Source organism: Oncorhynchus masou, chromosome 12 (genome assembly GCF_036934945.1).
Source record: "Oncorhynchus masou masou isolate Uvic2021 chromosome 12, UVic_Omas_1.1, whole genome shotgun sequence".
Lineage (NCBI taxonomy): Eukaryota > Metazoa > Chordata > Actinopteri > Salmoniformes > Salmonidae > Oncorhynchus > Oncorhynchus masou.
The window spans coordinates 64,980,355-65,006,069 of NC_088223.1; the positions used below are offsets into that span (position 1 = coordinate 64,980,355).

General features: G+C 44.3%; 1 protein-coding gene across 1 annotated transcript; it reads right to left on the reverse strand.

Moving 5' to 3' along the window:
- Window positions 1-858: 858 nt before the first annotated feature.
- On the reverse strand, window positions 859-25,118 carry LOC135550666 (spectrin beta chain, non-erythrocytic 4-like). Its single transcript, XM_064981682.1, has 19 exons — window positions 24,804-25,118; window positions 14,611-14,874; window positions 13,993-14,223; window positions 12,797-12,886; window positions 12,260-12,538; window positions 11,929-12,059; window positions 11,480-11,684; window positions 10,964-11,209; window positions 10,567-10,701; window positions 9,909-10,150; window positions 8,275-8,413; window positions 6,430-6,514; window positions 4,585-4,814; window positions 2,806-4,367; window positions 2,534-2,597; window positions 2,153-2,400; window positions 1,772-1,942; window positions 1,580-1,622; window positions 859-1,234 (listed from the first exon to the last, which is right to left on the reverse strand). The coding sequence occupies exons 1-19, from the start codon at window positions 24,930-24,932 to the stop codon at window positions 905-907; spliced, it is 4,824 nt and encodes a 1,607-aa protein (XP_064837754.1). The 5' UTR covers window positions 24,933-25,118; the 3' UTR covers window positions 859-904.
- Window positions 25,119-25,715: the final 597 nt, after the last annotated feature.

The following is a 25,715-nucleotide window of genomic DNA, read 5'->3' on the forward strand; positions in this document are numbered from 1 at the left end:
CACAAGGAGGTTAAGTTGGGCATTGCCTCCTTGAATAGACTCTTGGATGTGATGGAGTTTTAATCAGTTGGCAACCCTATTTCACCTTTATTCCTGGCATGGCATGGGCCTGTACATGATTAATCCAAAAGTTCAGAAGAGAATCATGTGTTGATCAATTCAATTATTAACACAAGTAGGTAATACCAGCATTCCATCATGACAACATGACTCAGAGATAGCGAAGAGGTGGGTTTGAAATGTCAATATGCTGAGTATACACAGACGTGTTGGAAGTGTTTAAGGTGCTACTGACCTGACAGAAATAAGCTGATGATGAATGTGAACAATCATAGAATTAATAAGCAACTGTGTCTTGTCTCCTTTCACTCTCTCTCAAACAAAGAGAATAAATAAAAAAGTATATTGCTTCAGAAAAAAAGCTTTTTCAAAATATTGTGAGACATTTCATTCACCACTGCTTGGGTTGTTTTAGACAGAGCATTACATAGTCAGTCATAGGTATATTATATATATACTGAGAGATGCTGTGAATCCAAGAAATAAATGATCAATGAGTCGTGACTGTGACAAATGCCTGTGACCACACAGTGGCGCTGGTTAATCTCCCCTATCCTCCAACCTACCAGCAAGGGCCACAATGCAATGCAAGTATTGATGTATTTTGCCTGGGGGAGGGGGAGGGGCTGAAAGATCAGACAGTCACAGTTAACATTAGGACCCAAGCCTCAGGATGTCACAGAGGGAGACAGAGATATAGAGAGAGAAAAAGAGAGAAGATATGCACAGAAATGTACACATCTCACTCCGTCTCCCTTGTTCAGCACTGTCTGGTGTTGTAGGGTAAAGTTTGGAGGGGGCTTTAGATGGTTGGACGCCAGTCCACTCCTCCACTCAGCGGGGATCATTTGCTCTTCCCTGACGTGCTGGAGCCCCCTGCCCCCCCCTCTGCCCTCTCACCCCTCTCCGACGTGTCTGCTTTCTCTGAGCCTTCTCCCGTCTTCTTGGACCCCTCTCCCTTCTCAGACCTCTCTTTCTCTGACCTCTCCTCCTCCTCCACCTCTCCTCCCATCTCAGACCTCTCTGACCTGGCGTCTGCGTCGCCCTCTGACTTCTCCTTCCTCTCCGAGCGGTCGGGATCTGTGGACGAGGTGGTGGGCTTGTCCCACTTGGCGATCTCCTCATGTTCAGTTATACTGGTGGTGATGTTAGTGACCCAAGCCTTCAGGTCCTCCTGCAAAAGTGCACCCAGATACATGATATTGTCAGGGTTTCCACAAAACCAAGAAGCAGGACCAGTGAGTTAACCAATCAAATGTGTTTTTTAAAGCCCTTTTTTACATCAGCAGTTGTCACAAAGTGCTTTACGGTTACCTGGCCTAGACCCCAAAGAACAAGCAAAGCCAAGCGAAAGCACAGTGGTCAGAAAAAACTCCCTAGAAGGAAAGAACCTACTGTAGGAAGAAACCTAGAGAGGAACTCTGCTCAGAGGGGTGGCCTATCTAGCTCTCTAATGGGAACAAAACATTGATGTTAAGACATTAAATTAAACGTTCAATTTCATCACAGGCATTCTTACCTCATCCTTTGCATGGAAAATATAGTCATTGCCATCATTTTTCCTGTTGGAGAAGAAAGGAGAGAGACATTGTTACTGGAAGTACCAAGAGTATCCTCTGGTCACTCAAATGTTTTAAGGTGAAGAAAATTATTATATGCTAAAATAAGGAATAAGGTGGAGTAAAAAAATATCCTCTTCATCAAGCCATACTTGATAACGAAGACATTTTTCTTCTTCTTGTATCCTATGGTGCTATCACATATACAGACGCTCAGGTCGAGTGGGGTTTCTTCATTGTAAGGTGTGGTGGTGCTCTTGGCGTCCTTGTAGAAAGTGATCCCTCCCTTTGACAACACGCAATACAAGTTCACCCAGGACTTACTGCAAAACAAGAACAGCTTGTTGGGCAACAGCTTATGCACGTTTCTACTTTCTTCCAAAGTGAACTCGTAGTGTATCAATATGTGTGTCATAGTGTGTCAATAGAGTACTGTATATACACATATTCTGTAGTGATCTAGCTACATTAACCTTTTAACTTTTGTCTGCGTGGTGTGTGGTGTGTGTAACTGTGAGTAGGTGGACGCCCACCTGCTGGGACTCTTCTGGTGCCCCTCAAAGTCGTGTTTGCGGTATAGGAAGCCTTCATTATGGGCAGTGTGTGAGGGTGGCAGAAGTTGTGCCGGGCTCTGGGCCGGAGCCGAGCGAGAGCGTCGCTTCTCCTCAGGCTCTTTGGGGCGGGGTCTCCTGCGGGGTTTGGGGCGGTCTCGGGCTCGCGGGCGCTCGTAGGTCACGGGTGCTGAGAGGCTGCTGGTGGGGCGGTACATCTCCCCTCGAGCCTGGAACAGACAGGAGAGAGGTATGTCATTCAGAAATCCAAAAAGCAGGCCTGTGTGGCCTAACAAACGATCTTCATTATACAAAATCAAAAAACGAAATACTGTTAAATACTGTACATGTGAAATAACTTACTTGTGCTGCCTCTCTCTCCTGGGCCTGCTCCACAATCTCAGCCATGGTGGTGGCTCTCTTCTCTCTGCAGTGACACAGTTTCTGCCATGAGTCACCCAAACGGGGAATATAATCAATACTCTACCTTCCAAATCAATGGTTTTGGATCATGGTGGACAGTGCTGACCAGACAAATTGTAATAACTGTTTTTGTAATGACCTTGTTAAATTTCCACAAACAAACAGCACTGTGAAGAACTGCTGAGGTTATGACCAGGCAGTCCTGGACTCACATTGAGCGCTTGTCGGAGCCTTCCTTGGCTGACTCCATGTCGCTGGAGTCGTCCTGCCTCGGTGTCCTCGCCTTCCCACTGCCCTCCTGCTCGCTGGACGACTGCCTCTCCAGGCGTCGCCTATAGCGCTCCTGGCGCACAATCATTGGCAGCTCGTTGAGCCGCGCCTGAATCTCCTGTTCGCTGGAGGTCTGCCGACCCAGCTTATACTCCCTCTCCCGCCGCAGGTGGTCCATCTGGGGGTCGGAGCGGCTGCCGCGAGGGTCCCTCTGGAGCCTGCCGTGGAGGAGATCCAGGCCAGACTCTGGCCCGATCATGTCCACCATGGGGATGTCCCCAAACTGTTCCCTCTGTGCCCTGCTGGCCTCCAGGAGGGGGTTGACAGCTTTGTGCATGTGGTTGATCCTGGGCTGCATGCAGTCAGCTTTCAGATGCTGCCACGCATATGCCATTTTGGGGTCCATGACCCCACCACTTTGAGGCAGATAGCTAGAACTACCCATACCCCCAACACTTTGCGCAAGGTAGCCTGAACTACCCATACTCCCACTACCTTGGTGTTGTGCAAGGTAGCCAGTACTTCCCATACCCCCACTACTTTGATTTTTCCCAAGGTAGCCTGAGCTACCAATCCCAACACTGTTTTGATTTTGTGCAAGGTAGCCTGAGCTACCCATACCACCACTACTTTGATTTTGCGGCAAGTAGCCTGAACTACCTATACCCCCGCTACTTTGATTTTGCAGCAGGTAGCCTGAACTACACATACCCCCACTACTTTGATTTTGCGGCAGGTAGCCTGGACTACCCATACCCCCACTACTTTGATTTTGAGGCAGGTAGCCTGGACTACCCATACCCCCACTACTTTGATTTTGCGGCAGGTAGCCTGGACTACACATACCCCCAATACTTTGATTTTGTGGCAGGTAGCCTGGACTACCCATACCCCCACTACTTTGATTTTGTGGCAGGTAGCCTGGACTACCCATACTCCCACTACTTAGATTTTGCGGCAAGTAGGCTGGGCTACCCATACTCCCACTGCTTTGATTTTGAGGTAGGTAGCCTGGACCACACATACCCCCACTACTTTGGTTTTGAGGTAGGTAGCCTGGACTAACCATACCCCCACTGTTTTGATGGTTCAGTCCAAGGTAGCCAGAACTATCCACTGGCGGGGAGCCAGTCTGATGGTTCCCTCCAAGGTAACTAGAGCTGCTGTCCACTCCTCCACTGCCCGGAAGTCCAGGGTAGTTGGAACTCTCCAATCCCCCGCTGCTGCTCTGATTGTCCAGTCCATGGTAACCAGAGCCATTTATGACAGGAGCGTAGCTGGCTATGGTAGAACACAACCTTTGGGCTGCAGAGGAGGCAGAGGCAGACATCTCCAGACTGGTCTGCTTGGGCCTGGGCTCAATATGCACCTGGACCGTCTGTCTCAGCAGAGTTGAGGTAGCAAGAGGAATGGTCGGAGTGAGACAGGATGATGGGAACATCCTCCGACTGGAGAGTGGCATTGGGGAAGGCTTGCTGCTCTGTTCTTCTCTCAGCTTCTCTGCCTGAGAGGAGAGATTTAAGTGAACTGCAACCTCAAATGTAATAGTAAAACAACTAGCAGGTTTACTGCACATATACTGCAAAGACTTGTCTTATAAATTATTGAATCAAATATCTAATTAAACCCTTGTTTTAACAAAATCCTAATGGATATGTTAGACAACAGACATAAGTAAATACTTAAGTAGACTGTCTGTATCTATCTAAAGAAAGGCTTACATTGGAGAGCTGTCTCAGTGAGCTGAAGCGCTCCTTCCAGGTGGCTGCAGCATTGCGGAAGGCCTCGTGGCGGAGGATGAGTTGCTCCACCTCATCAGTCTGGACCTGGGCGTCTCCTCCAGCCCCCCCAGCCACCCTAGAGGAGGAGCTGGAGCTAATCAGGGGCTCCTTGGCCTTCAGCCAGGCCTCCGCCTTCACCGTCTCCTGGGCATACTGGAACTGATCCTTCTCTGAAGAAAGAAGACGAGATAGGCATGCCTCACCCCATATTCCTTATTATAACAAAGTCTTTGAACATTCACAAACCTCATATACTGCACACATTTATGCTGCATGGGCATGAATGGATCTTCCATTGACATAAATGAATGATTTACATGAAAGTCTGAGTTTGGTGTGGTTATCTGAACTCTGAATCGGCTAGGTCTTGTGTTGATGTTGTATCAGATGTATTCGATGGCTGTACTGTTCTGTAAAGTGTAACCTACACACTTATAAAATATGTTTCTTCAGGTCCCCTGTGGGACAGTTGAGCTAATGTAGGCTAATGCGATTAGCATGAGCTTGTAAGTAACAAGAAAATTTCCCAGGACATAGACATATCTGGTATAACAATTTACAGTAGCTATTATAGTGAAATAATACCATGCTATTGTTTGAGGAGAGTGCACAGTTTTGAACATGAAAAGTTATTAATAAACAAATTAGGCACATTTGGGCAGTCTTGATACAACATTTTGAACAGAAATGCAATGGTTCATTGAATCAGTCTAAAACTTTGCACATACACTGCTAAATTGCACCTGGGCTGGAATAATACATTATGGCCTTTGGCTTGCATTTCAAAGATAATGGTACAAAAAAATACAAATATATTGTTGGTTTTTTCTTTGTATTATCTTTTACAATATCTATTGTGTTATATTCTCCTACATTCCTGTCACATTTTCACAACCTTCAAAGTGTTTCTTTTCAAATGGTACCAAGAAAATGCATTTCCTTGCTTCAGGGCCTGAGCTTACAGGCAGTTAGATTTGGGCTTGTCATTTTAGGCGAAATTTTAAATAATAAAAAAGGGGCGGATCTATTTTTATGGTTCTATTTTGAACCATAATGACTCATCTTTTAGGGATAATTAAAATGTAGGGGCGGTGGCTCATTTGAATATTTTGGTGCTTTGTTTGCGCTAAGCTCTTTCTGTGCAACCATGAGTGAGAATGTCATTCCAGTTTATCTAATCTGTTGTGTTATGTCTTACGTCAATGCTTGTTAAATATGACTATGGCCAGTTATGGTGTCTTGTGACTAAATCAGTGGTTCCTAGTTCTTTCCTTAGGGTCCCCCAGCTGTTCTATAGCTAGCAAATGTGATTCAACTTGTTTAATTAACTCAATAATAACACCAATGGAATAGCACTGCTATTTGCAGAGTTAGCTCCAGGTAAATGCACTGGTTATTTGTAGAACCTTAGGAAATGACCTTATGAGCATGGTTCTTTATAGAAACTTCAAAAAATGGTTTGATGTAGCACCAAAAAGGGTCCATTATGGTAACAAGCCAAATAACCCTTCTTTGGTACTGTATATAACTATTTATTTTAGTGTGTAGTCAAGTCACGTTCAAACTATTGTTGAAGCCCACACACACAAACATAAATATTCATAGTGAAAGCCATATTGTTCACAAAAACTGTGCAGTGTGAAGATGCCTGCTCTGAGGCACAATATTAAAAACAGTACTCTCAAGCTCAAGCCTTCCATCCTTCCATATAAAGAATTCTGCAGTGCTGCCTGAAAGCTGTTTGTGCTCCCTCCACGGCGCCTGCCAGTGTAGTGAGTCACTCACTGCGCTGTAGCTTCTCCTGCTGTTTGTCCCATCTCTCAGAGAGATCCTTCTGCTTAGCCAGGAGCGCATCCAACTTCTCCTTTATCTGTGTCAAGAGGGAGAGAGAGACGGTTGGGGAGCGTTCAAGATCACAACAAATGTAATGCAACGACAATATATTAAAACATTTGAAGTCAGTCTTGACAGGGAATTATATTCATCATCATGTGAGGTTTAAGTGATACACCTCCATTGAAGACAAACCTACACAATATTCATTGCTCTTTTTAGTTATTCATTTTTTGCAGTTTTGCAGTAGGTTTTAACTAACACAGCATGAGTGAATTGTGGTTTTGCTGCAAACAGTATGATGTGAAGTGTGGTTTTGCTGCCTAACCAGCTTGCACATTTGGTTCCTTGGAAGTTGTGGGAACGTATGATTTTAGTTTCACATTAGTTGTGGGAACGAAGCCATAAGTTTCCAGACCGGTAAAACAGAATGCTTTTTAAACATTCTGAGAACAGAAGTGAACGTTTTGCCTGTTCTGGAAACATTTATGTTTAGGTTGCAGGGAGGTTCTGAAAATGTTTTACTTTGGTTCCTTAAGTTTTCCTGGGAGGTTATATTAACGCTTTGAGAACGTTATTCGGAGTGTTTTTAATAACTTAAAACTTAATAACTTAAAACTTAAGACTTTTAATAACACTGCTAGCTTATTTTGGGTTAACATTTTTGAACTCCAAGCACAGATAAGACACATGGAAATTCGTTTACTTATCCTTTAATCATGCGAACACATTTATTTTTTATTGTTCCACGGCATCAAGTGAGATTCAAACCAATAAGGATAGAGCTAGCATAACATGTTGTTGTTATTGTTGTTGTGTTTTACACCCTTTTTCTCACAACTTTCACGATACACATTTGGGATCCAATTACTCCCCTAACCCGGACAACGCTGGGTCAAGTGTGCGCCGCCCTATTTGACTCCCGGTCATGGCCGGTTGTGACACAGCCTGGGATGCACAGCGATGTAGTGCCTTAGGGTACTGCGCCACTTGGAAGGCTGTGCAATGTTTTTTTTTTACGTCTACTCAAACAGGGTGCAGCCAACACACCTGAACACACTTAATAAAGATGCACTATGGAGAAATCCGAAAAGTTACACATTACAGCTTTAACATGACAGAGTTTTATCGATGCTTAAAACAGAATGTATATGTTTTTATCTAACATTCTTAGAACTTCATCTGAGCATTACTAACATTTTCTTGTGATTTTTATGTAAAGTTTTCTTAACGTTCTTGGGACAATTTGAGAACATGACTTTAATTAGAATCATGAGGAAACCGGTAGGAAACGTTATGCTGAAGTACTGAAATTCCCACAAAAGAAAGTTGTTCTCTGAACTACTTGAGAACATTTCCAATGTCAAACCAGTTGGAGAACGTTCCATTACCAAACTGTAAATTAAATGTAACCATGTTTGAACTTTTAGGAAATATTCTGTAAAATAATGAAATACCAAGAAAATATATATTTTTTGTCAAGTTCCTTAAATGTGCTGAGAATGTTCCAAAGCCAAGCAACTATCCTGCACCATTCCCTGAAAGTTGTGGGATGGTTGTATGCAACAACAAAAAACATAGGACAACCACGCTGTCACCAAGCTCTAAGAAACATATGGTTCTCAGAACATTTTGTGCTAGGTGGGTACTGTGCGTAATGAGGTTTTGATACATAAAGTGTGATGTGAAGTGTGGTTTGGATCCATACAGTGTGATGTGTGGTTTTGCTGCATACAGATTCAGTGTAATGTGGTTTTGCTGTATACTTATGTAGGTGAGGTTATATGTGATGCTGACCTCCTCGGAGGCTGGGTTGCCTGCGGCCAGCAGGATCTTTCCCAGCTCCACACATTGCTGTATTGTCTTCCTACGGCCATCCATCTTGGCTTTCAGTTCACCATGCTGTTTCATCATCACCTCTGCAGAAGACGAGTCCCTGGCGGAAGCCACCCCATAGGACAGCGTCAGACAGGAGGAAAGCACAAAATGCAAATGTCAGAAAAGAAGAGTGAAGAGAGGGACCTATTACCATTTTCCCTATATTATACTTTCCAGTATGGTTCTAGCAACTGTATTGTAGATACATACTGTAACCAGGCCTGCAAAGTACAAGTCGACTCAGCTCAGCTAGTGTGAAAAGAGTATGTGTGAAATGTTAGCCAGGTGCTTGACTAGTGAGTTCTGACAAACCAGCTAAAGAAAGGAGAGTATGTGTATGTGATGCATCCTTAAATATAAATGAGGACTATTTAAATACTGTAAACAAAAACAACATCTATTTTCCTCATTTCCCACAACCAAATTAAACTGAATGGCAGATATTAAAAGAAATTAGGTCAAGGTGACAAAGCATTTTATTTTTAAACAAAGTACAGCTTTATTGCATAACATGAATGGGTCTATCTACAGTATGTGCAAGCCAAGAAGATATTAGCTCAACTAGGGATGCCTGAAAAGGTTACTAAAATAGAAAATAACATACATATACTGAACAAAATATATAAAAAGCAACATGTAAAGTGTTGGTCCCATGTTTCATGAGCTGAAATAAAAGATGCCAGAAATGTACCATATGAACAAAAAGCTTATTTTTGTGCACAAATGTGTTTATGTCCCTGTTAGTGAGCATTTCTCCTTTGCCAAGATAATCCATCCACCTGACAGCTGTGGCATATCAAGAAGCTGATTAAACAGCATGATCATTACAGAAGTGCACCTTGTGCTGGGGACAATAAAAGTCCTCTCTAAAATGTACAGTTTTATCACATAACACAATGTCAGAGATGTCTCAAGTTTTGAGGGAGCGTGAAATTGGCATGCTGACTGCAGGAATGTCCACCAGAGCTGTGCCAGATAATTTTATGTCAATTTCTCTACTATAAGCCACCTCCAATGTAATTTTTGGGAATTTGGCAGTACGTCCAACTGGCCTCCCAAACACAGTCCATGTGTAACCACACCAGCCCGGGACCTCCACATCCGGCTTCCTCACCTGCGGGATGGTCTGAGATCAGCCACCTGGAGAGCTGAGGAGTATATCTGTCTGTAATAAAGCCCTTTGCGGGAAAAAAACTAATTCTGATTGGCTGGGCCTGGCTCCCCAGTAGTTGGGCCTGGCTCCAAAGTGGGTGGGCCTATGCCCTCCTAGGCACAACCATGGCTGCGCCCAAGCTTAGTCATGTGAAATCCATAGATTAGTGCCTAATTTATTTTTTTCAATTGACTGATTTCCTTATATGAATTGTAACTTGCTGAAATTGTTGCATGTTGCTTTTATATTTTTGTTTAGTATATACATTACAGATGCATTTCCTTTTTTATCCTTAAACTAAGAAGAGCCTATTTATCAAGTCAAGTATCAGAGTTATGAGATTATCAAAATGGCTGAAAATTAGCATTTAGTTCAGGTTAGGAGACTTTCCATGACATACCTGGGTTCGTCCCCTCCAATCTGTCCCATGATGCCCTCCATCCACATGAGCTGCTCGCGCACCACCGAGAAGAACTGCACCTTGTCTGTCACCGAGGTGACCTGCACACGACTGGCCTCACAGGAAACCAGTAACTCCTTCCATGCTGACATCACTTCCTGCTCTTTGCTCATGATGGCCTCAGCCTTCTCTCCGGCATAGATGGTCCTCAGCTGGGCCGCATTTTCCTGCAGCTGCCTTACCTGGAATACAACATAGGACATGCCTCTGTCATTTCAAATCATCAACTAATCATGGTTGGTCTTCAGTTTAGAATACAACCAGGTTAATCAGGTGTGCTAGCTAGGGTTGAGGCAAAAGTATGACTCCAGTCATACGGTACACAATATCTTTCATCTTTGCCACTGTGTCCATATTGGTATTGTATTTACTGCGCTATGTATCTTGGGGTTAACATCTGTAACATCCTCATGCCCTCCAGGAGCATTACTTATTTGAGTGAATGGTGTTAGAGGAGAGCCAAAGTGCATTGACGGTCCTCTAAGGTCAGAGGGGGACATTTCACCAAATCACCTCGTCTACACTCACTTGTGGACCCCAGAAAGAGTAGCTGATGCCATCACAACAGCTAATGGTGATCCTAATCAAATACCAATACCTGTGAGACGAGCAGCTGGAGGGAGTGCTCGAAGGAGAGCATGAGCCTCTGCAGGGTGGCAGGGTTGGCGATGCTGGCTTGGCACGCCCTCACCTCTGGCAACTGCCTCATCTTCCCCGCAGTCTGAGCCAAGACCTGCAGCACAGCACAACACAGGACAGACACAAATACAACACCCGGGATATTCACAAATCTAAGTGTCTACACTGTCTGCCAGCACCTCCAACCCTTATCATGTTTGATGTAATCTAATATATATCCAGCCGAACCGTACTAGTGTTTCTCCCACCATTGTACAGGCAGGTCAGGTCTCCCTACCTAGCTATGTTTCCCTCTGCTTATTGAAAATCATTTTGGGGAACCTAGAAAATAATCTTGGAGAAACACTGAGCTGTACCTCTTTGCAGTCGGTGAAGAACTTGTGCAGCTGGTGTGATGCTGCCAGCATCTGTCTTCGGGTCTCCATGAGCTCCAGTAGGTCGGCCCATGACTCGTTCAGTCCGTCCTTCCACTCAGCTATGGTGGCCGCGTCCGTGTGGCCACAGTCTATCATCTCATTCACCATCTTATTCACCTGCTCCATCCTCTGCTGGCCTATGCTGTTGGTCTCTGAGCAGAACTTGGTGAATTTTTCCTGTAGCATCTGTGAGAGAGGCCAGAATAAGCTTGGAACCAGAGTTATAGAGGTCAGGTATCGAATTTCACATTTCCATTTCATTTGTCATTTCTATTGCACTTTATTTTGTGTCATTCAGTTGTGTTTTCATGGTGCATTTTGCTGAAACACTCAAATACTCACAACAATTATGTTTACTGAATAAACACATGACAATGTAATTCGCCAGGTACTGATTGTGACCATCCATCGTCAATTGATTGATTGAATAATTGCCTGATTGTTTGATAGACTGACCGTGACATGCTCCAGGTCTTGACCCAGCTCAGTGGAGCTGGCAACGGCCTCCCTCTCAGTGATCCACTTCTCTAACTCCTCCACCTCTCTGTTGAGCTGGTACATCCAGTACTGCTGCTCCAGCTTGGTCTTCCTGTGCTCCACCATGTCCTTCAGAGACACATACAGACGGTCTATGTGGGACTGCTGCTTGGTGATCCCCTCACTGTCAAAGAGAGAGAGGGGGGATATTGAGAGGGAAACTGACACAGTAGACAGTAAAATAACGGATCATTCACTGAAATGTAGTAGCCGATACAAACTGAGGCCGTTTTATATTCTGTGTGGTCTGTGGTAAAATTCCACCAGTGAATTAGCTGTTGTTTGTGGGTATGAGTTGGAGTATCATTGAAGGATGTGTTTAGATGTAGTTTGAGCCTGGGTGTGACTGTCAGTGTGTCTGCCCGTGCCTATCTGGGTGCCCCAGCTCCAGCTGTCGCTGACACTGCTGGGAGAGCATGCCCACTGTCTCAGCGTAGTTCTCCACTGTCGCCTCCAAGGCCAGGTGCTCCTTCAGCAGCTGCAGGGTGCTCTCCTCGTCCTACACAACAGTGACCTCATATTAGGGACAAAATCCAAACCATCAACTAGATATGTACATTTTTTGAATAAACAAAAACAGGCACATTAGGCCAATCATGGTAAAGATCCTCCGGGAGCACTGTGGACTACTAACCAACGGGCCAGTCTCATACCCACCCTGCCAGTTCAATCTCATGATACCATGCCTCCCATGCGTACCGTGCCCTTCTCCTCATTGATGAGGTGCAGTTTCTGGCCTGCCAGCCAGGACTCCACCTTGGCTGCCTCACTGTAGTACTGCTGGGCCAGCAGCACCACATCCAGCATCACAGACCTCCTCTCCGCCTCCAGCCTCAGCACCTCCCACACCTGACGCACATGCCCCGCCCCCTCACGCACAAAGTCAACCTCAGGCGTCCGCAGAGAGGCGATTATCCCCGCCCGGTCCAACACCTCCTCCACCCGTGCTTGGCGCCCCTGCAGATCCCTCTGCAGTGTCTGACGGGCCAATAAGAACCAGGGGTCATGTTTAGCTGGGTAAAAATGCCTCAAAACAGAGTGAAATTGGGAGGCATTATCTGAATTTGTCCAATAAGAGCTCACATTTTCGCTTTCCTTTCTAAAAATGTGTGGTGGTGTGTCCTGTTGTGTGGGGACTGTAGTTAGGTCTGAGATGAGCAGGGATAGTCATTGAGTTTATACTGTGCTATGAAGAGATAGTGTTGTGTGCTCATATAGAGGTCATCGGTCTCTCACCTGGTTGATCTTGACATGCTGCTGAACACTCTGCAGGTTGTTGCCGTAATCCTTAGAGGAGGCCAGAGGAAGCCGCTCCTGGATCCACAGCTATAACAAATCAGCAAATTGTGGTCAGAGACCATCAGGAGACTCTGATGGGTTTATGCGAGACATCGTCAACCTTTTACCACAGAACATAATAACTATTTAGAAAAGCATATTAGAGACCTTAAGAGGCTATAGGACAGAAAATAACAGAATAGATGGAGAGAGGGAAAGATGCCACGGAGAGAGGGAAGTATATTTTGCATGTGGAGGCGTCACCGGCTGGAGCGCCCTTATGTACAGTACCAGTCAAACGTTTAGACACACCTACTCATTCAAGGGTTTTTCTTTATTTTTTACATTGTAGAATAATAGTGAAGACATCAAAACTATGAAACAACACAAATGGAATCATGAAGTAACCAAAAAGTGTTGAACAAATCAAAATATATTTTATATTTGAGATTCTTCAAAGTAGCCACCCTTTGCCTTGATGACAGCTTTGCACACTCTTGGCATTCTCTCAACCAGCTTCACCTGGAATGCTTTTCCAACATATGCTGGGCACTTGTTGACTGCTTTTCCTTCTCTCTTTGGTCAAACATCCCAAACCATCTCAATTGGGTTGAGATGAGCTGTTCTTGCCATAATATGGACTGGATCTTTTACCACATAGGGCTATCTTCTGTATACCACCACTGCCTTGTCTACAACACAACTGATTGGCTCAAACACATTTAGAAGGAAATAAATTCCACAAATTAATGTTTAACAAGACACACCTGTTAATTGAAATGTATTCCAGGTGACTACCTCATGAAGATGGTTGAGAGAATGCCAAGAGTGTGCAAAGCTGTCATCAAGGCAAAGAGTGGCTATTTTGAAGAATCTCAAACAGAAAATATGTTATCATTTGTTTAACACATTTTTGGTTACTACATGATTCCATATGTGTTATTTCATAGTTTTGATGTCTTCACTATTATTCTACAATGTAGAAAATAATTTTAAAAAAGAAAGAAAAACCCTTGAATGAGTAGGTGTGTCCAAACTTTTGACTCGTATGGAATGCATTTAAAAAATAGTCAAATAACTTAAATCAAATCAATCAACATAGGGAAAGAAAGGCTAGAGGCACCAGGGAGTAATGAAGTGTGTCAGTCACTCACTATCTCTTCCTCCAGGTCCTGAGCGACCTGATGCATCTCTTTGGAGGCCAGCAGGATGCGTCGTCTCTCCTTCAGGGGCTCGATGAGGCGCACGATGCGGGTCTCCACTACGGCTGGCTGATCGCCCCCTTCTCCCTCGCCACCCTTCACCAGGCTGCCTCGCTGGGGGAGGCAAACCCCCTGGAGGGACCCTAGTTCCCCTACGTCCTTGTACAAGTTTCCCATCTGAGACTGAGGGAGGCCAGCCAGAGGGAAAGATGAGGTCATGTGAGGAATAGATGATGAGAGACTGATGCCCAAACGCACAGCACATGGGCTTGAACAGCACTTTGAACTATTTCCTTGTGTGTGTTGTGCTTCAATGTAATGCATTGTAATGGATTAGCTGGCTTTAAGAACAAACTATGCGGTACATTCTTTCATGTCGACAACCAGCCTAGTGTCTGATGGCAGGGAACTTGGCATGTAAAAGTCAACAACAACGGCTTCTATAGCATTAACAGACATTTGGATTGGAAATATTACATAAATTAATATAAAATGAGTTCAAATGTGTTGTCACAAAATAACTGCCATAGCAAAAATCATGAAAAGCAACCTATAACAGTAAATAGACACCTGAAATTTCTGCAGCTGCTCGTTGAAGGTGGGTAGGTGATGAGCCTGCTCCAGCTGGGGGGGCTGTTTCTCCAGGCCAGAGAGCTGGTGGTCCAGGTCTGAGTAGCTCTTTACCACCGGCTCTGGCTTGTTGTTCTCAAACAGAGCCCGGGCCTTGGCCTTGGTGGTGCTCTCCAGGTCCGTCCAGCACTCCCTGATCTCCTCCAGCTTCTGCTGCACCACCGAACGCAGCTCCGGCTTCTCATCGATCAGCTCCTGGCCCTCCTGAAGGCACATAGAGGGGAAGAGGAGAGAGAACAGTGGTTACATATATACCCTACCAAAGTTATTTTCTTAGTTTAGCTTATCCAAAGTATGGCCACTTACATGGCCAACAATTTATTTAATTTGTATATAGTTAAATATAAGTTGAGGAAGTTCAGGTGACATGCTGTATTATCATATACCATTGTCGTAACTGTAAAGCTGCTCTGCTGCTGATACTGTGATAAACTCAAACTCATACGTTAAATCAAGCAATGAACAGTTATATTTCTCAGCTGAGAGATGTAATGCTACCCTCCAACATGTACACTAATATAATGTCAGCTTTCCCTTGGAGGGATGTTACTCACTAGCTGTGCTGATTGTTTCCTCATTTAGTACAGTATGCTGAAAAAGCTCTCAAATACAGGCTACACAATCTCCATACAATATTACTATTTTGTGAGTAATGCCAGAAATTATTAAACCCAAGCCAAATAAGATCAGTTCTTACTAACAAAGCAAAGTGTGCAATGTGCAAGATGACTGCAGCAGATTGAAGCATAGACAATGTTTCATGTCTCTCTGCCTATGCATAAGTGACTTGACCGTCCATCATATCAAACTAATGTTTGTCATGGCCATTTCATTTCTTTTACATAACCTTCATTTAACTAGGCTTGTCAGTTAAGAACAAATTCTTATTTTACAATGAAGGCCTACCCCGGCCAAACCCTCCCCTAACCCGGACGACACTGGGCCAATTGTGCGTCGCCCTATGGGACTCGCGATCATGGCCGGTTGTGATTCAGCCTGGGCTTGAACCAGTGAAACCTTTAGCACTGAGATGAAGTGCCTTAGACCGCTGCGTCACTCGGGAGCAGGGGTTGCACAAAGCTTGGACAATGTTTGCAATCAGGCTGATTTCAGGTTGCTTTCACATGAATTCCATGGAAATCATGTGTCTACACACAAGTCTACAGTGCCTCAATAAAAGGCTAGGGGTCCCAGAGATCCAAAGCATCATATTTTGAAGACACCACAGAAAACCACAGCACTGTCTCTGTATAAAGGTCATGACTCCTAACTAAAAGGTTGTTTTGGGAAAGGAAGATAAACACCCTTTGATTGACCACCAATGTTGTGTCCCCAAATGTCCCATAATCTTTTGTTCAAACTCTGGGCTATAACAAGTGTGTGGTTCATTTCTGATCTTTGTCTCTGAATCCATGTTAACTCATGAGCAAAGCCACAATAGTCCTGGTAATGCCAAAAGGCTGGTGCCTTGAATGGCTTTAACGCGCACAGAGACAGGTGTATAACAAAACCTAGCCCCGGGCTGACCTAAAAAAAAGAATGCATGGAAAGCCCTAATACACCCCTGGTCTGTCTGTCTAAGCACAACAGTTCCCTGCATTCACTCAAGGGTTTCTTCTTCTAAATCTTGGGCTTTGTGCATGATGTGAGCTGTACGAGGAGATAGATGTGGAGAGAGAGATCAAAGCTTTTCCTTGTCTGTCTGTCTGTCTGTCTGTCTGTCTGTCTGTCTGTCTGTCTGTATATATATATATATATACATACACACACACACACACACACACACACACACACACACACATCATATATATATGAGGCTCTCTGTGGCTCCACTCCAGCTCTCCTGAAATAGATTCTGCATTGCACAGTCTCCTCCCATGCTCCGACTGAGAGGAACAGGAGGTGTTTCCTATGACAAGCGTTCATATCAGACATTTCCTCATCATCTATAGTATCAAGGACCACTGAATGTCAGTCAGCCGTATGGAGCCAGAGGAAATTGTGCAGTAATAATGACATACAGTCCTGTACTGTATACACACATAGTAGACCTTCATAACCATAAGTGCAGTAGAGACCTGCTTAGTGCAATGTTAGTTTTCAAGAAGAAAAGCCTGAATAGAATTGGTCCTTTATTCTAAATACCCTGCTAAATTAGAATAACGGGTTTGGCTATCAACTATACCTTGCAGGGACCTACATAATAACCCAGAATATAACATATTTCATCCTGTAAATATTGCTGAATGTTTCTCTCCTATATCTTTCTCAGAGATAGCTGGACCTATCCTTTGGCTTTCATAATGCAGTGCTGCATTCCTCCTCTTGGCACCGTCTCTATGCTTAACTGCTGCCAGCCCTCTATCCCTCGCTCTCTCTCTCCCTCTCCCTCCCTCTCTCTCTCCTTTTCTCTGCCACTCTCTCCTCCTCGCATAATGCAGAGCCAGCAGAAAGCAGGCTAGATCTCTCTCCTCTCCCTTGGCTTCACTGACACACAGGGAGAGAGAAGGAAGAAGAGGAATCAGTGTGGGGGGAGGAGAGGAGATGGAGAGGAGAAAGGAGGACAGAGAGAAAGAAGAAAAGAGGAGAGGGAGGTATGAGTGAGAGGAGAAAGAGGAAGAGAAAAGGAGAGGGGGGATGTGCAGGGCACACACACCTATGTAAATACATTGTATACTGAGAAGCACAATAACAAACACATACGCACACATATTCATAAAATACACAGACATAAAATACTGTACAAACACTCATGCACTATACAGTGCATTCGGAAAGTATTCAGACCACTGTACTTTTTCAACATTTAGTTACGTAACAGCCTTATTCTAAAATTGATTAAATTGTTTCTTTCCCCTCATCACTCTTCACACAATACCCCACAATGACAAAGCAAAAACAGGTTTTTAGACATTTTTGAAAATGTACACAACCCCCCCCTCTGAAAAATTGCATTTACATGAGTATTCAGACCCTTTACTCAGTACTTTGTTGAAGCACCTTTGGAAGCGATTACAGTCTCGAGTCTTCTTGGGTATGATGCTACAAGCTTGGCAAACCTGTATTTGGGGAATTTCTCCCATTCTTCTCTGCAGATCCTCTCAATCTCTGTCAGGTTGGATGGGGAGTGTAGCTGCACAGCTATTTTCAGGTCTCTTCAGGGATGTTCTATCGGATTCAAGTCCGGGCTCTGGCTTGGCCACTCAAGGACATTCACAGACTTGTCCCGAAGCCACTCCTATGTTGTCTTGGCTGTGTGCTTAGGGTCATTGTCCTGTTGGAAGGTGAACCTTTGCCCCAGTCTGAGGTTGTGAGTGCTCTGGAGCAGGTTTTCATCAAGGATCTCTTTGTACTTAACTCTGTTCATCTTTCCCTCGATCCCGACTAGTATCCCAGTCTCTGCCGCTAAAAAACATCCCCACAGCATAATGCTGCCACCACCATGCTTCACCGTAGGAATGGTGTCAGGTTTCATCCAGAAGTGATGCTTGGCATTCAAGCCAAAAATTTCAATCTTGGTTTCATCAGACCAGTGAATCTTGCTTCTCACGGTCTAAGAGTCCTTTAGGTGCCTTTTGGCAAACTCCAAGTGGGCTGTCATTTGCCTTTTACTGAGGAGTAGCATCTGTCTGGCCACTCTACCATAAAGGCCTGATTGGTGGAGTGCTGCAGAGGTGGTTGTCCTTCTGGAATGTTCTCCGATCTCTACAGAGGAACTCTGGAGCTCTGTCAGAGTGGCCATCAGGTTTTTGGTCACGTTCCTGACCAAGGCCCTTCTCCCCCGATTGCTCTGTATAGCCGTGCAGCCACCTCAAGGAAGAGTCTTGGCAGTTCCAAACTACTTCCATTTAAGAATGATGGAGGCCACTATGTTCTTGGGGACCTTAAAAGCTGCAGAAATGTTTTAGTACCCTTCCCCAGATCTATGGAGTATTGTGTGTAGACTGCTGAGGACTTTTTGTTATTTAATCCATTTTAGAGTAAGACAGTAACGTAACAAAATGTGGTAAAAGTCAAGGGGTCTGAATACTTTCAGAATGCACCGTACGTGTAGCCTATGAAAATCAATAGGCACTCGCACTCTCTCAAATATGGCATTCACATGGATACACACACTTGTGCATGCGCACACATACAGACACACTCCCACATTGCCATCAGAGGCCTGGTTTGAAACATTTGCTGTTAATTACCCTATTGGCAGGTATATTGTGATGCTAAACTAATCCATGACATCACCATAACGATACTTTATATACAGCTAGCTAGGTGCAGCTACATGGTTTCTCAAGTGGGTGAGCAGATAGATTCTAGCTACTACTCTGGGCAACCAAAACAACGTGTGACTGACGCAGTTCTAGATTCTGACTAAAAGGCTAGTGCATGGTTAATTTTTCGCTCGCAAAACCAACACCTTAAAAACAGCAACAACAGACCTCAACTATTACATGTTCACCAGACCGAATCCAAGGACATCAACTGGATGTGATGTGATCATGTCGTATGCTTTGTTTGACAGTATCAAGTGTTCCAGAGGGATAGGTGTTTTTGTGTTTACACAGTGTTTTTCTATGTTTACAGAGCATTTGACATTGGCAAAGCATTGCCACAAGGTCAGCCTTAAGTAAACCCCAGAGTCCTCTCTTTGTTACAGACAAGCATCCACACGGGACTGAAGAGGCCTCTACTGAGACAGCCCCAATTCAGAGCTCTGAGCTCAGGCCCAGTCCCAGTTCAGAGCTCCAAGCTGGGACTCAGGCCCATCTGCTGAGTAAGTACTGAGGGAGAGCAGAGGAATTGGCCCGGGGCGGGAACCCTTCCAAAAGGACAGAGAGTTCTCAAATCGCAGCAGAACGCAGCATAATCTTTTCTCCCCGGTCTCTCAGGTAACGAGAGAGGGAGAGGAGGAAGGATAGGTGGGGGCCGATTAAGTGATGTTCTCGAGAGTAGCAAGACACGAGGGTCTCTGAAACACATCTTGCGTGGGGCTAGCATAGACATAGAGCCCTTGAGAAACCCCGCTAGTCAGCCTTGTGGATACCGTCACCACAGACAGAGCAGACATCTTCTGTGTCCATTCTTTTAATGTACTTTTGTACGGTATCTATCTGGTATCTGGTATGAAAGGTTATACAAATACGCTGATGATTCTGAAGCAGAGCAGGTATCCTTTTTCATTCCGTTTTCACTTTGAGCTAGCTGTCATTCTAGCTCGGGAGAGGGTCTCTCTGTGACACCAGTAGACATTTCACAGCCATTTGTAGATGTACTGCATGTACATAATGAACAATGCATACTTAATTGTAAGATGCTTTTATCCAAGCTACTATATCTATCACAGGTATTAAATGTATGTCACTAACATCGAATACTGATTATGACTGAGCTATTTTATGCATGTACATATTATACTGTATCTACTCTACCAACAGACACAACAGCACCATGTACATCCTCACTCCTAAAAACAAACCATTTGAGAACCAGCTCCAATCCTTACTCTACAAGGCAAATAGACATATATTTGGAGAAATTACAAACCTATCTAAACGTTCCATGACCTTGTGTCCTACTGAACATGGCCCTGTTCTTTCCAAAGATTTCTCAGTGTTGGAGAGATCGTGATTTACCAATGTTTGGTACTGCTGCTCTCTGACTACTTTTATTATTAGTTGGATTGATCAGTTATTTCATTCACTTATTATAATATAATCCAATTTAATTTTACAGCCACATCAAGAATAAACAAAGACATATGCTTATAAAAAGGCCTAATACCTGGACCCTCTAGAAAACCCATTTGCCTTTGACTGCAGGGCAGAACATTGAGCATCATTGAGCAGCATCAGGCTCATGAAGGGGGGCATACTATTGCATCGTACACTGCATGACACATTTCATGCATGGACAAGCAAGATGGCCATGTGAACATTCAGATACGTATGGTATGGTGAGAGGCTCTCAAATCCTCAATAAGACATTCATTCATCACCTCATGTTTAATCTCTGCTATAACATATAACCTCTCAGTAATAATATATATTTAATACATAATTATATAATATAATATAATATATATATATATATATATATAATATAATTTTGATTTACACTACCGGTCAAAAGTTTTAGAACACCTACTCATTCAATCGTATAATAATAGTGAAGATATCAAAACTATAAAATAACACATATGGAATCATCTAGTAACCAAAAAAGTGTTAAACAAATGAAAATATATTTTATATTTGAGATTCTTCAAATAGCCACCCTTTGCCTTGATGACAGCTTTGCACACTCTTGGCATTCTCTCAACCAAGCTTCACCTGGAATGCTTTTCCAACAGTCTTGAATGAGTTCCCACATATGCTGAGCACTTGTTGGCTGCTTTTCCTTCACTCTGCGGTCCGACTCATCCCAAACCATCAGAGGATTGTGGAGGCCAGGTCATCTGATGCAGCACTCCATCAGTCTCCTTCTTGGTAAAATAGCCCTTACACAGTCTGGAGGTGTGTTGGGTCATTGTCCTGCTGAAAAACAAATGAGAGTCGCACTAAGCCCAAACCAGTTGGGATGGCGTATCGCTGCAGAATGCTGTGGTAGCCATGCTGGTTAAGTGTGCCTTGAATTCAAAAAAAAATCACAGTGTCACCAGCAAAGCACCCCCACACCATAACACCTCCTCCTCCATACTTCACAGTGGGAAATACACATGCAGAGATCATCAGTTCACCCACACCGCCTCTCACAAAGACGCAGTGGTTGGAACCAAAAATCTCAAATTTGGACTCCAGACCAAAGGACAGATTTCCACCCGTCTAATGTCCATTGCTCGTGTTTCTTGGCCCAAGCAAGTCTCTTCTTATTATTGGTGTCCTTTAATGGCGGTTTCTTTACAGCAATTCGACCATGAAGGCCTGATTCACACAGTCTCCTCTGAACAGTTGTTGAGATGTGTCTGTTACTTGAACTCTGTGAAGCATTTATTTGGGCTGCAATCTGAGGAGCAGTTAACTCTAATGAACTTATCTTCTGCAGCAGAGGTAACTCTGGGTCTTCCTTTCCTGTGGCAGTCCTCATGAGAGCCAGTTTCATCATAGTGCTTGATGGTTTTTGCGACTGCACTTGAAGAAATGTTCAAAGTTCTTGACATTTTCTGTATTGACTGACCTTCATGTCTTAAAGAAATGATGGACTGTCGTTTCCCTTAGCACATTTGAGCTGTTCTTGCCGTAATATGGACTTGGTCTTTTACCAAATAGGGCTATGTTCTGTATACCAGCTATACCTTGTCACAACACAACAGATTGGCTCAAACGCATCAAGAAGTAAAGAAATTCCACAAATCAACTTTTAACAAGGCACACCTGTTAATTGAAATGCATTCCAGGTGACTCCCTCATGAAGCTGGTTGAGAGAATGCCAAGCATGTGCAAAGCTATCATCAAGTCTGCATTGGGATATATATCAACAAAGCCATTTTCATAAATTAGAGATTTTTCAAATGTGAGAGCAAAAAGATGAATACCTTGCTTATGAGCTCGATGAATAAATCATTTCAGTAAACCGCTACAATAACAAAACAGATTTACCGGAATAAATTAAATCATTGAAATGAAATCCATTGAAATGTCAATCGTGAAGATATTCCAACTGAGGTTAAAATCACGTTCTTGCAGGAAAGCACAGGACATTGCAAAAGTCTGAGAAAATTAAAAAGGTAAGAGTGCCCGGAAATGCATGAAAATAGCATACACTTTGATACAATATTACGGCTAAGACATCCAGCAGACATTTAAGGCTTTCAAAATGGTGTTATCCACAATAATTAGTTAGCTAGTTAGCTAGGTACTATGTCGTTTTCACATCCAATCTATTTTTATTTCGTTTTTTTATTTTACCTTTATTTTAGCAAGGAGTCACCATTGAGACAAGCGTCTCTTTTTGAAGGGAGCCCTGAATATACAATTTCATGGAACAAAAAAATGGAATACAATATAAAACAAGTAAAATACAGCACGACACAAATTGCACTGACAAACATAGGAATCTCCAGAGTTAACCAACCCTATGAACGAGTTTGATAACTTGTCATTCTAAATCTTAATAGTGAAGTTAGGTAAGTCGGAAGCTTATGGAGCAGGGCTTTGTAGACAAAAAGAGCGTAATGATGTGCTCTACGTGACTTCAAAGAGGTCCAACCAACCTTTTGGTAAAGAATACAGTGATGAGTAATACAACTGTCTCCTGTGATAAAACAAAGGGCTCTATGAGAAACGGCATCCAGGGGTTTAAGAGTAGAGGCAGTTGCATTTGATAAATAGTATCACCCTCATCAAGAACAGGTAGATAGGTTCACTGCACAATCTGCTTCCTGCTGACTAGAGAGAGACAAGATCTGTTTTGTAAAAAAAAAGAGGCCCACTTTAAATCTTAGTTTCTTAACAAGCTCATCCGTATGTTTTTTTTTTAAACAATAAGTCATTGTCAATCCAAATACCAAGTTATTTGTATGCAGTGACTTGTTTGATTACATTTATCTCTTGATATGCCTAAATAAACAAGTGGTCAAGAGAGCATTCAAAAGGGCATGTGGGCTAGATAAGCTAATTCTCACAGTATATTTACAAAATAAATGTTTCTACATACAGTAGACCTTTTCCTGGAATGGGTAGACTTATTCTAAATCAGCCTAGTCCCTGTAGATCTGAAAGGATTGTGTGTGGCAATATTATGTCAATTGCCTCACCTGGCCTTCTGATTGGCTGAGTGCCTTAGGTTTATGGGCTAGGGGTTGATGTGGAATTCCGAGTTAAATCAACTAATTAAAACGTGGAGCACCCACATGAGCCTCCCACCAGGCTTCTCTGCAGCAGTGTGGTTGAAGAACACTTGGATCGGGGTCAGTAGGGCACACAGTAACACCAAGGCTTGTTCTTATTGGACAAGTTCAAGTAGTACCTCCCAGTTTCGAAAATATTCTCTCTATTGAACCCAACCCAGGTATGGGTTGTCTTCACTGAAAAAACAGCACCAGAGAACTGGGATGTCAGCATTTACTATAGGCCTCTCTAGTTACCATACAAACAATTGCATGTTGGACAGTACTACGCTATTAATACAGGCTTGTTGGGATATTCATAAAATAAGGCCATGAATGGATTGTATGTTGACAATAGCACACAGGTTTGATAGATTGCCCACTAACTGTCATGATGTTCACGTTTCATACAATTATTGATAATACATGTTTTGAGGAAGAAGCACACTGGTAAAATATAATCCAATGTTAGTATGTAGCTATAGCATGGGCAGATGAAAAGGCAATGGGAAAAATACATTGCCCAGGGTTTACTGCTTCAGTTATGCAGAAAGCATAACAACAATGCTTCCACATGTATAACCTTGAACTTGAAATTCAGGATGTCCTTAAGAGAAGCATATAACAATATTTGCTTACAGTTTACTCATGGCTGAGTAATCAAAATGGAGTAATGACAAACCCCCCCCCCCCCCCCCAATATGCCTAGTGTGTCTTGCCGCCGTGACCATCCCTTTTACACACGCACACACAAACACACACACACTATCCTCCCCAAGCACAAACCCTCTCTCAATCATGTGCGAACACTACCCTCCCCCTGCACCTTCCACACACCTGCTCTCTCTGACTTCCCCCCACCAGCCTCTCCACTCACCTGCTCTCTCTGACCTCCCCCCACCAGCCTCTCCACTCACCTGCTCTCTCTGACCTCCCCCCACCAGCCTCTCCACTCACCTGCTCTCATTGACTTCCTCCCACCACCCTCTCCATTCACCTGCTCTCTCTGACCTCCCCCCACCATCCTCTCCACTCACCTGCTCTCTCTGACCCCCCCCCCACCACCCTCTCCATTCACCTGCTCTCTCTGACCTCCCCCCACCATCCTCTCCACTCACCTGCTCTCTCTGACCCCCCCCCACCACCACCCTCTCCATTCACCTGCTCTCTCTGACCTCCCCCCACCACCCCTCCCCTCTCCTCCACCTGCTCTCTCTGACCTCCTCCCCCACCACCCTATCCCCTGCACTCTCCATTCACCTGCTCTCTCTGACCTCCCCCCACCACCTTCTCCGCTCCCCTTTCCACTCACCTGCTCTATCTTGGCCAGCCATTCTTTGTTGCGGGCCAGCTCGGCCATGAAGGCCTGGTGCTTCAGCCACTTCCTGTGAAGCTTCTGGGCCTCATCCCGCGCCGTGTCTCGTCCCGCACCCATAAGCATCTTTTCCTTTACCTGCTGTCCCCAATCACTCAGCTAGGGGAGACAAAAATAGCCACCATCAGGGGCCCAAGCCTGAGCCAGCCCCTCTTCCTCTCTTCTCTCCTCCTTTCCCACAGGACGTCCTGCCTATCTGCGTGGCTCCTCTACGCCAGAGACACCCACTCCACTCTGTAGGGTCCCGGGTACCTTCACTGTCACAACCCACCCCAACCCAGCCCCCTCCAGATGCCCTTTCTGGAGAAAAAAATAAAGATAAGCACCTCAGCAGCAGCAGTAATGGAAGCTCAAGCCCTTCCGATTCACTCGCCCCTGGGTCCTCATGCCATACTACTTCACGGCTCCTGCAGTCCTTCCTGGTGCTGCAGTGCCTGCTAGCCGGTCTCAGAGAAGACAAAAACAACCAAGCAAATACAGGAAAAGAGCCAACAACCCAACAGAGCCGACAAAGAGCGTCACAAACATCCAACACTCCGTTTTCGTTTTTGGGGGATGTTTTTTCTTTCCTTGTCTCCTGAGCTCGATTAGAATCCAGTCGTTAATGAAGGTGATGATGATCTAGCATAACCAGCACGACTCCATCAGACAGGACAAACCTGAGGGTCCTGTGATCAACGTTGGCAATCTCGTACGGTCCGTGGTCCTGCCTAATGTTGCCGTAGTTGGGAGGAGGAAGAGGAGGATGAAGATGTGGAATGGGAGGAGCAGAGTGAATGGAGATGGATGCAGAGGCAGTGCAGTCAGAGGGGGGCAGATAAAATAAGCTGTCCACTCTTGAAATGCACC

What these genes read in the sequence shown, in the direction of transcription:
- LOC135550666 (XM_064981682.1), bottom strand. Translation starts at nt 24,932, where the DNA reads ATGCTTATGGGTGCGGGACGAGACACGGCGCGGGATGAGGCCCAGAAG. An exon ending in AGCAGCTGCAGAAATTTCAG is followed by an intron (nt 14,224 to 14,610) that starts GTGTCTATTTAC and finishes GGCCTCCCTCAG; the next exon opens with TCTCAGATGGGAAACTTGTA. An exon ending in AGCATGTCAAGATCAACCAG is followed by an intron (nt 12,539 to 12,796) that starts GTGAGAGACCGA and finishes TTGGCCCGTCAG; the next exon opens with ACACTGCAGAGGGATCTGCA.